The 12030-nt window shown below is 44.0% G+C and overlaps 1 protein-coding gene across 1 annotated transcript in view; it reads left to right on the top strand.

Moving 5' to 3' along the window:
- Positions 1-3289: 3289 nt before the first annotated feature.
- Positions 3290-12030, top strand: part of LOC115354421 (NACHT, LRR and PYD domains-containing protein 3-like) — a gene marked incomplete at its 5' end in the record, with an annotated part of 72085 nt that continues 63344 nt past the window's right edge. The window contains one exon of the mRNA XM_030044815.1: positions 3290-4474. Coding sequence (XP_029900675.1) covers positions 3290-4474 — 1185 coding nt within the window. The remainder of the gene's footprint in view (positions 4475-12030) is intronic.

The following is a 12030-nucleotide window of genomic DNA, read 5'->3' as shown; positions in this document are numbered from 1 at the left end:
ACAGTCTTGGAGCTGCATCAGTTGCTTTGACTGGAAAGCTGAGACTCTTGTGGATTCAATGAGCCACATTTGATTCCTGTGTGATGATGTTGGCCCCCATAGCAGCCATTTCACTGCAGGCAGAGACTTTTGTCACACTGGACGTCGCTGGAGAAAATGACCTCTAGTGACCTCTAGGAGAATCACAGCCTCATCAGACTTTACAGACACAAACTAGAGAGCGAGGCCGTTCAGAGGAGCTCTGCTTCTGCAGCTGGACTGACAGTGAGGGCCAGTTTCTGACACATTTCCACAACGAGGATAAGAGGATACTTAACAATCACAATATGTATTGATCGGCTCCCAGGTGTCATGATAGTATCGATCAGGAGATCAGCATATTGTCCAGCCTGAGTGTTGTAATACCTGACTTCTGGTCCTGGAACCAGACAGGAGCACTGGGACCCAGCATGAAAACCCACCTGGATGTGGAGGGGATTCAGACGTTTGTTATGGGGTCTAGTTGTAGTAGACTGAAGTAGTAACCATGGTGACTAATCTCAGGCTTAAGTCAAGGGGGCGAGGGGGCGTGCAGGATCCCACAACGTAAGACTGCTTTTGGTCAGTGTTGTGCAAGTTCATAGTTCTCATGAACTAGTTCAAAGTTCAGTTCACACAGTATAAAAATGAATAGTTCACGTTCATAGTTCACCATTTCAATTTTGAACTAGTTCAAAGTTCAGTTCATTTCAGTTTTTTTTTAGGTGAAAAGTGAGAATGAAAGACTGACCTTGTTTTTCAAAGAAAACTATGACATCCATCACCACCTAAAACTGTTCGCTGTTTACAATTATATATTGTCCTAGTGGAATTGTAGAAATCTGTAAATCTCAAACAATGTAGTCCATTATTAATTTGTCTACCTGTTGCTGGGAAATCCAGTAATACCCCTGAAGGCTGCAGGCAGTGTGACTTGGGTCGTTTGGGGCTGGCAGGGGGTGTTCTTGCCCATTCCTGATGACTTTTTGGGATTGTCAAGGACTTGTAGATATTTTGTCACACTGGATGGATACTTCAACTCCAAATGCCTTTTCAAATTTGAAGTTGACATGTCCACCTGCGCTGAAAGTGTTTTTCAGCGCAGGTGGACATGATTTGCACTGAAAGGTTAGATTTTTGCTGTCGGAATCAATGTAGGGCCCTAAACACCGTTTTTTACCCTTTACTCTTATTTTACTTTACTACCAAAAAAGAATGTTTTTAATGTTTATGACTAAAATTTACACAAATTAAATAGAAATTACCTTAAATTAATTGAGGTAACAAATAAACAACACTTTATTTATTTATTTATTTATTTAACAATTACATTGTTATAGCAGTAAAAGGTGAAAATGATATGTTATTAATAATTGAACAATGTTAAATTATTTGTTTTAAAAATGTAAATTACTTATCAAACAGACCTAACAATTCAGCTACCAATGAATGAGCAGTAGTATGCATGTGATAACAGATTGAAAAATAAGCCGAAGTGATACCTCTTCTCTGAATAGACAAGCTAAGCCAGTGTGCCGCTGTTAGCCAGTGAAAATAGCGCAGAGTGGTAGCTCTTCGCGTTGTTACACAAGCTATGTCAGTGCGCTGCTGTAGCTGGAGAGTTTCTCTGCCTGTTGGACTTGTACGGTGCCGGTGCAGGTGTTGGAATGGTTTTTCTTGGTGGTGCAGGTGCAGGTGAAACCACTGGAGGGGTTGTGCCACCCAGATTTGCTTCCGTCCATGTAATTTTCCCCAGACATACGTTCATATTCCACACAAAAACAGCATTTCATTCAAATTATGTGAAATTCCGCAATATTCCGTGTTAAAAAGGAGAAGGGAAATTCTGCAATAATTGGACCTAAACATTGGCGCTGACTCTCACATAATCTGAACGAGTTCACGTTCAAGTTCTTTGTTTACAAATACATTGCGTTCAGTTGAACGTTCTTAAAAAAATGAACTTGTTCAATGAACGCGTTCTTTTGAACTCGTTCATGCACAACACTGCTTTTGGTAAATCGTCTTTCATCTTAACTGCCAAAAAACAGTGGAATAACCTCCCAACCAAACTCACAACCACAACAAATCTACACACTTTTTCCCGCTTAACAAAGCAGTGGCTACTGTCACACCAGAGCTGCTCGCACCTGTAGTCGCACCTGCGGCTGTGTGCGTGTGCATGTGTGTGTGTGTGCGTGTGTGTGTGCGTGTGTGTGTGCGTGTGTGTGTGTGTGTGTGTGTGTGTGCGTGTGCGTGTGTGTGTGTGTGTGTAAGCACATACCGGGGGGGGATTTTGGGTTGTAAGGGTCTGAGCTTTGTATTAGCTTTGTAAGTAACTATGGCCGATGGTTTGTTAGTTTACAATATTTTAATGATTGTATATTTGTTTGTTCAGGGACTAAGGGTGGAAATTAGCTTTAGGGCTATAGCCTTGTACAGTGCATCTCTCCCTTTTGGGTTAATGTCCCCTGTACCTTGTCCCTGTTTTCAAAAATAAATAAATAAATAAATCAAATAAATAAATAAGGGGTCGTCGTCCTCTTGTGTTTGTTGAAAGCTTGTTGCAGCGAGTTTCTAAACAAAAACAAAACAAAAACATGAACTGTCAATCTCTTGGATTGCTGTATTTGTCATAATCTGCTGCAAAAAGTCAAAGTGGATGTCTTGCTGCTTACATGGACATTTAGTCTTGTAAATAATATCTTAATTGCATTAATATTAGAATAGTTTTGTCCATGAAAACGTAGTCACACAAAGTGACATAAGAGACCGCTTATGATAATTGTAATAACCGTGGCTAAATGTCAAGTGTCCCATCATCATGTTTGCTTGTTTTTTACATTTTTTTTTTTTTTTTTTTTAGATTTTAAGATTTCAGTTAAACCGTAATGTTGTCTAAACATAAACAAACTGCTTTCATCTCCACAGGGACAGGAAGAGGAGTCGAGGTGATGTGAAGGAGCAGCCGTCCTGCTGTGCTTTGTGTCAGGAGCTCCTGAGGGATCCAGTCTCCACCAGCTGTGGACACTGGTTCTGCAGACAGTGTATCACCTCATACTGGGACCAGTCTGATCCATCAGGAGATCCTGCCTGTCCCCAGTGTGGAGAAAGATCCAGAACAAGACCTGGACTGCAGACACCCAGTCAAACCAGCCCAGTGGACGGCGGCCTGCAGGAGGTTTTAGACGAGCATAAGATCAGTCTGAGGAGGAGATGTGAATTTGTGACAGAAGGAACTGCTGCAGCAGGAAGTGGAACCCCCCTCAACAGGATCTACACTGAGCTCTACATCACACAGGGAAAGAGTGAAGAGGTTAATACCCAACATGAGGTGTGGCAGCTGGAGACAACGTCCAAGATGGAGACCCTCAGTGACACTCCAATCAAGTGCCAGGACATCTTTAACCCCTTACCTGGCCAAGACACACACATCAGAGTAGTTGTGACGCAGGGCGTTGCTGGCATTGGAAAAACCTTCTCAGTGCAGAAGTTCACTCTGGACTGGGCAGAGGGCTCGGAAAACCAACATGTCAGTCTTGTGGTTCTGCTTTCGTTCCGGGAGCTGAACTTGATCAAAGATGAGCGCTACAGTCTTCTCCAGCTGCTCCGTGTTTTCCATCCAACATTACAGACGGTCACAGCAGAGAAGCTCGCCGTCTGTAAAGTCGTGTTTATCTTTGACGGCCTGGATGAAAGCAGGTTTTTATTGGATTTCCAGAACAATGAGGTCGTGTCTGATGTCACACAGACATCATCAGCAGACGTGCTGTTGACAAACCTCATCAAGGGGAAGCTGCTTCCCTCAGCTCTCCTCTGGATAACTTCCAGACCTGCGGCGGCCAATCAGATCCCTCCTACATGTGTGGACAGGGTAACAGAAGTGCGAGGGTTCACTGACCTCCAGAAGGAGGAGTACTTCAGGAGGAGATCCAGTGATGAGGAGCTGTGCAGCAGAATCATCTCACACATCAAGGCGTCCAGGAGCCTCCACATCATGTGCCACATCCCAGTCTTCTGCTGGATCACTGCTACAGTTCTGGAGCACATGTTGACTACAGACCAGAGAGGAGAGCTGCCCAAGAGCCTGACTGACATGTACTCACACTTCCTGCTGGTTCAGACACAGAGGAAGAAGCACAAGTACGATGAGAGACATGACAGGAGTCAGCAGGAGCTGATGGAGACTGACAGGGAAGTTCTTCTGAAGCTGGGCAGGCTGGCGTTTGAACATCTGGAGAAAGGCAACCTGATGTTCTACCAAGAAGACCTGGAGGAGTGTGGTCTTGATGTCACAGAGGCCTCAGTGTACTCAGGAGTGTGCACAGAGATCTTCAAAAGCGAGTGTGTGCTCTTCCAGAGAAAAGTCTACTGCTTTGTTCATCTGAGCATTCAGGAGTTTCTGGCTGCAGTCTACATCTTCCACTGCTACACCAACAGGAACACAGAGGTACTGGCCAGAGTCATGAGGAGACAATGTGATGACGAAAAGCCATCGCTGGATATCTTCCTGAAGACAGTCATGTCTGAAGCCCTGCGGAGCAAAAATGGCCACCTTGACCTCTTTGTCCGTTTCCTTCATGGCCTCTCACTGAAGTCCAACCAGAAGCTCTTAGGAGGCCTGCTGGGGTCCAACCAGAGGCTCTTAGGAGGCCTGCTGGGGTCCAACCAGAGGCTCTTAGGAGGCCTGCTGGGTCGGACACACAGCAGAGCAGGAGACATCAAGACAATCATCAACAACCTGAAGGAGATGAACACCAACAGTGTCTCACCTGACAGAAGCATCAACATCTTCCACTGTTTGATGGAGATGAACGACCTCTCAGTACATCAGGACATCCAAAAGTTCCTCAAGTCAGAGAACAGATCAAAGAAGAAACTCTCTGAGATCCAGTGCTCAGCTCTGGCCTACATGCTGCAGATGTCAGAGGAGGTTCTGGATGAGTTGGACCTGAAGGCGTACAACACATCAGATGAGGGACGACGGAGACTGATCCCAGCTGTGAGGAACTGCAGGAAGGCTCGGTTAGTCCTGATGTCAAATCAACATTATACAAACAGTGTAGAGCTGCTTCCATACCTGACACCATCAGAAATATATTAAAGATATGTAGTTCTCTAAATATTCAGGATAAAAGATTGATTCTGAGAGAAAAAATATACTTCAGGCAGTCCAGGGTAAAAGGAGGCAACATGATGGTGATGCCCACAGCAGCTCACCCCTACAATACTTCAAAATAAGAGTTTTTCCTGAGTAATTGAACTTGAGCATCAGGTTTCTACTGCTTGGTTTGTTCTGATATTATACATGAAGCACCTTTCAAAAAATTTGTATCCTGTAATACAATTTAATATTACTATAATATAACACTATATAAACACAAGAAAATCACAGACTTGACATTAAATCTGTAATTACAGACTTTCTGGCTGTGGACTCTCAAAGACTCACTGGGAAACCGTGGCCTCGGCTCTGAAGTCCAACCCCCATCTGACAGAGCTGGACCTGAGTAAGAACCAGCTGTGGGATTCAGGAGTGGAGCTGCTGTCTGCGGGACTGGAGAGTCCAAACTGCAGACTGAAGACTCTCAGGTCAGACTGCACTTTTTAATGATGTGTGAACATGTAATATTCTGTTAGTTGAACAGGAGTTTTACAGGCTTACATCTCAAATTGTTGTCAAACTGAAATGAAATGAAAATTGAAATGAAAAACTGTGAACTGTGAGTGATGATATCTAAAATCCCATGTGGGCATATCAGTGCATTCTGCTATCTTTCACAGATTAGGCATGATGGGATGGAGTTGGTATGTCCAACTTTTCCCATCCTGATCACATTCCCTCATGGTCACTGTTGTCTTGGAACTGTTCTGAACCTTTAGGATCTCTTGTTTTTCCTTGATTATTATTTTGATCATCTTCACACACTTTTTCACAGCTCACCTACTTCCCATGCAAAACTTTGTTTAAACTCTGCAGGCTGACAGACGACGCCAAATGAACATTTTGTATATTTCAGGATATTTTCTGTCTCTAGTCCCTCAGACTGAGCCACATGAACACAGTGGACTGTCACCATGTTTTTGACTGAATACTGTGATATCCATATTGTGAGGATATTGTTAGGATGACTGGTTGGTGCTTTCATTAAAGTGTAAATTAGTGCTGAACAGTCATTAGTAATATGGATATTATGAGCGAGCAGGCTGAGGCCAATCACAGAGCAGAGAGGAGCGTCTAATAAGTTGAGAAAACTGCATCCCTTTACTGTAATGCAGCCTTTAAAAGCAGGAGAGGACAACACTGATGCCACAAGATATTACCATATCCCAAATCCCACATGGTATCTGATCTCATATCACACTATCCATATTATAGCAATATATTGATGGGCCCACCCAGTGGCGTAGCTGGCTGGTTAATGCAGGGGGGGCGGGACCTTGTAGTGGGCCTATCAGGAATAAGATGCTATACAAAGTGTTTTATTGTTAATATTTGGCCTATTATTATTATTATTATTATTATTATTATATTATCATTGTTATTATAATGTTGTTGTTGTTGTTGTAAGGAGTCAAAGAAGCTTGTAGTGTTATTTCAACACCATGGCAGTGCCATGGATTTATCGGATGAGTGAAATGCTGATATTTTGCAAAACAACACTTTAGCCTTGGCCAACTGTAGTCTATTTCAGCACCATGGTTATTGCCATGGATTTTACAAATAATTTATGGTACTTTTTGATGGTTAAATCATAATACAGCCACATCAATTCACACAATCAAGCCAAGCCACATACGCCTAATCAATCCACACAAAACGTAGGCCTAACGTACAAGCGACAACAGCCTATTTCAGCACCATGGTCAGCGCCATGGATTTACCAAATAATGTGATGGTTGAATGAATCATCATAAAGCCACACAGCCATAATATTAAACAAGTTACTCACCAATGGTGTCTTCAGCGTAGATTATTACTACTATCCTCCTCATCGCTACCACTAGCATCATCCTCAGCGATACGCAAGCTAACGTTAGCAACATGCTGTGTCCCACAACTTTTGGTAAGGTTAGCGGGGCGAGCATCCAGCTGGCCAGGGGTCCGTTTCCCAAAGCAGGTTTAGTGAAAACTCTGAGTCTGTTAACCCTGAAATGAGGGAAACCCTGAGTTTTCCGTTTCTCAAAGGGGGGTAAGTCAAAGCAGAGAAAGAGGGGTAACTCCAGCCTGTTTCACAAAGGGAGGTAACTCAAAGCAGAGAAAGAGGGGTAACTCCAGCCTGTCTCACAGAGGGAGGTAACTTAAGCTCTCGGCAGGCCCGGACTGTACATCGGGAGAACCGGGAGAATTCCCGAAGCGCCGGCCTGTCACTGGCCTGCTGGCCTGCCTGTCTTTTTTTTTTTTTTTTTTTTTTTTTTTTTTTGGACAGGTCGCCGGCCAGGCCAATCAGCTGTCATGCCGGTCCGCTCTCCGGTTGGCCTGTCCCTTTACAGAGGGACAGGCCAGGCCAGGCCAATCAGAGGCCAGCAGCCTGTGACAAGATCAAGACGTGATTGGTTTGTTTTGATTAACACCCGCCCCAACAGTCCGAGCACGCTGTAAACATAGGAGGGGGTGTGGCGACTCGCGCGAGTGTGTTGGACTGTGGAGGAGAGCGGAGGAGGCGGAAGGAAAGGTTTAGTGATTACATTGCAGTTGATAAATAAATTTTTCCATGGACCCCAATCCAAATCCGGGGAAAATAAAGAGGAAAGGTGGGGCAGAAAGGGAGAGAGAGAAAAAAAGAAAGGCACTCGAGGAAGACGCTGCCAAGTGCCTCAAGTTGCCCTTGTTATTCAGCCCCCCCCTCGCTGTCGCACCGTCAAAAAAAAGTGATGTTTCAGCAAGTGAGTTTTCTAAAACACACTGGTTTTTCTCAGTAGGAGGTTCTTTAGGCCATGTACACTCTCAGTTAGAGTTGAATTAACACTGAGGATTAGATTTTACACGTACAGTGTAGAAATGTAGGACCTGGACTTGAAATTCAAAAGTTTTGAAATTAAATAAGGATTGAGGTTTTAAAATCACTGATTTACAAGCCATATTTTTTTTTACTGCCTTTGAGATTAATTTTTTTGTGCAACAAATGGGATATACTCCATGAAACTAACCTGGTCGTGACCAGGTTTTTCTCATGAAACCTCGAGTTTCTCTCTGTGTCCGCCCTCTTTCAGCCACACACGGTATTTAACTTCCTCATTCATTCAGTCAGCAGGCCAGTTTTGGCGTGGCGTATTAGTTCTGCCGTCTGTTATTTAAAAAAAAAAAAAAAAAAAAAAAAAAAAAACAGTCAGTAGGCCTTTATTAGAAGTCCATTAGTAGTTAGGTGGCGGCTTTTTTTCCACGAACATGGCATGTCCTTTCGACAACGATCCCATGGATGAAGGTGCAGTGTTACGGCGCAGAGAATCAAATATTCGTCGGGAGATGGTTATAAGACCGCGCAAGATTGAACAATGTTTTTATATTTCATCTTAAGCTGCTGCCAAGTGCGCTTCTCCCCCGCGGAATTGCACCTAAATGAAATAAATGAATAGGCTACCATTTAAGCAGTTTTCCCCTGTAATATTATTGTGATTGCACCGGACGACATTTAAACATAAGCATTGACCCGAGCAGCAGTGTTCTCCCACGCCGTCTCCCTCTCCTTTGCCGCTGCAGCGGTGTTGCACTTTAAAAAATAATAATAATAAAAACTTGTTCAAACTCACTGTATGAATGAAATGCAGCCCGACGCTTCCTCGTTGCCATGGTGACTCGTCAAATCGGGGCTCCATTGACGCTGTCTTTTTATAGCTGTGGTGCACGCGCTTAACTCCAGGTGAAACTACTCAGAGTTGATCAAACTAACTCAGATCAGCTGTTCTGGAACCGAAAAATCAGTTTCCTATCTCAGAGTAGATCAACTCAGAGTTCAGGGTAAGACTCGGAGTTTGTTGAAACTGCTTTGTGAAACGGACCCCAGATGTCGAAGCAGAGGGTTGAGTTGTGAAGCACACAAGGCCACTAGGTTTTAGGTTCGTTGACAGACTAGCGGCACGGGGGAGGGGGCCTGTTAAAGTGGTACTGCGACGGGCTGAATTGACAGATGACGGCCGATTGCTGCAACCACAGCAAATCTGTTTGTGAGGCAAACAGATTGCAGCAGTGTGGTTGCAGCAATCGGCCGTCAAGAGCCCCCTTGTCAGGGGGCCTATCATGAGCTGGGGCCTGGGGCGCGCGGCCCCCTTGCCCCCCCTCCAGCTACGCTACAGGGCCCACCTCTACTGCCACCACCTGGTCAGTCTTTTTATTTATTTATAAGTTATTTTTAAGTTATTTTTATTTGGAAAAGCATTCCTTAAACATTGTCTCACCTGAGGCCTGTATCAGGCAGCAGCTCAGTTTTCCCTGGATCTCTCAGACCTATCCGGCTGCACTAATGGAGATCCTGGTGATCAGGGATAACCGGCATCACAACACTGATTATCAGCTCGCTCACTCCATCCAGCTTTGCCTCATCAAGAGCCGTGACATCATCAGGAGCCGACCAATCACAAATATGAGCCACAAGGAAAAACGCAGAGCGCGGCTGCCTCAAAGTGAAGGCAGAATTCTGGGTAACGAACTGCCGACTGCATAAATGCTGAAGTTACACGTCAACGGCTCAAGTTTCCACATCTGACACTGAAACCCATGAACTCACTGCACAGCAGTGGTGTAGTCTACGTGATACGCAGGTATACGGCGTATACCCAGTAGAAAAGGGCCCGCATTTCCGTATAACAACTTAAAAATGCACAGAGATACGTATCAGTATGTTTTTTTGACATAACGTTCACTTTCCCGTTCATAAAGTCGCCTTCTCTGTGTTATGAAGTGGGTTCTTTTTGACCATATTTTGGGGGACACTACAGCTGGAGCTAACGTTAACGTTTCAGAAAGGGAGCCTGTGTGTGTGTGTGTGTGTGTGCGTGTGCGCGTGCGCATGCGCGTGTGCGTGCGCGCGTATACCCACTAGAATAAACTAGACTACACCACTGCTGCACAGATGTGCTGTGTGTATTTAACCCCCCTCAGGGGTTAAAAGAGCATGGGAGCAAGTAAAAACACAAAAACACAAGAACATCATTGCATTTGTTAAGTTTGCCTTTTTATTACAGCCTGTTATACAGGCGATAATAAAATAAAGCGGACGCCAAAATTCAGTCACGTCCGTGCATCAGGTTGACAGCCTGAATAAAATCAGACTCTGAGCTGCGTTAGAACTCAGCAGGAACAAAAGGCAAATCTAAAGGCCGACTCGCCTCTGGAATGAAGGACAAATGATCCTTTTTCACATTTGCATCAGCGAGCTGTCAATCAGGCCCATTCTCTCACACAGGAATAATTTGACCCCCAAAATATTTAGAGCTGATTAATTGTGCCATTTTAAATGTCCCTAAAATGTTGTGAAACGCCTCTAAAAATCCTTTTAATGATCAGATGTCCTGTAATGATCTGTCCTGTGTTCCTCTCCTGCAGAGTGTCAGCTCTGTACAGCAGCAGCTGTTAGCCTGAAGCTGCTGAACATCAGCATCACAGCCTCTCTCTCACACAGAGAGTCAGAGGCAAAATCTAACGGGTTTGACCGGTCCAGGAAAATCCTTTAATGCCGTAATGCTCTCCTTATTTGGACCCGTTGTTCAAGGGGATCCTCAGTGATTGGGCAGGCCACGTTTTGGCAAACAGCTGATTGGTCAGGGGGCGGAGCTTTATGTAGGATTCAAGGACAGGTTTCCTGTCCCGATCAGAGGTGAACCAGCTTTGTGATACAGAAAATCCGGAGTTGAGCCTGAAGGCATCTCGCTAACGCCTTAATCCTGCTTCGTGATACAGGCCTCTGGTATTAAACACTCTAATATTCGGCTCACACAACATCAGCGTAGAATTTTTCAAGTCGTAACTTTTCAAGTCTTGCTTTTCCAGACTTTTCCTTTTATGGCCCAACAAACTATTTACATCTGAACCTGGAAGCTTTCCACTCCTAGTTTGAAGAGAGTTGTAGGGGACAGAAAAATAAATCAATAACTACATAAATAAATAAAAAAGAGAAAAACAAAGCATATGTATATCAGTACACATATATACACCTACATACATACATACATACATGACATGTGCACACCTGTACAAAGATACACAAATATACATCCCACATTCATTTGTCTGTAAAAAAACACTCTGTGGAATCAATTACAATCTGATCTTACTGGTGTTGTAGTCCTGGAGGTCGGTCTGGGTCTTGAGACCACTTTCTGAGGGTCTCGGTCTCGTCTCAGAATCGAAGATATTTTCACTCGGTCTTGTCTCGGTCTCGGACTGGGCGGACTCGGGATTTTTGATCAAGACCGGTCGAGACCAGGCTCTCACTGCTGTGATAAGAGAAAAAAGAAAAGTGCAGCTGCTTCCCAGGTCACACAGCCTTTGAGACACCTTGAGTGACGCCTCCTGAACACGCAGAGTGCATGAAGACGGCTGGAGAAGCCGTGGTTATGTTTGGCGTCCCCGGGAAATCGTCATGAAAAATGTCAGCAAACTCACGTATCATTAAGTTTAGTTTCCAAAATCATAAGGACTTTATCTGCAAAACCACATGCAAGCGAAAACAGTCTGCAGGGTGCAAAGTCTGCGGTGCACAACTCACAGAAACCACTGTGTCTTTTATAAGACCCGTGCAAAAACTAAAAGAAAGTGCACCTTATTTCAGATGCAGGTATATTAATCGCTTTACACTCATTATAAGCCATATTCACCTGACAAATCCAGATTATCATCTTATTTCAAGATTCAAAGTGTCAAAATTCAAAGAGTCAAAATATAGCTGTCAAAGCACCAAAATGCAAAATGTTCTCAAATTAATTATTTTAAGGACCCATGATCAAGAAAGTCAACAAAAACACCTCGCTGAAATGGGATGTCAGGTTTTTTCACTTAGTTCATTTAATTTAGGC

This window comes from Myripristis murdjan, chromosome 22, assembly GCF_902150065.1.
Source record: "Myripristis murdjan chromosome 22, fMyrMur1.1, whole genome shotgun sequence".
Taxonomy (NCBI): domain Eukaryota; kingdom Metazoa; phylum Chordata; class Actinopteri; order Holocentriformes; family Holocentridae; genus Myripristis; species Myripristis murdjan.
This window is presented reverse-complemented; position numbering and strand designations above follow the sequence as displayed.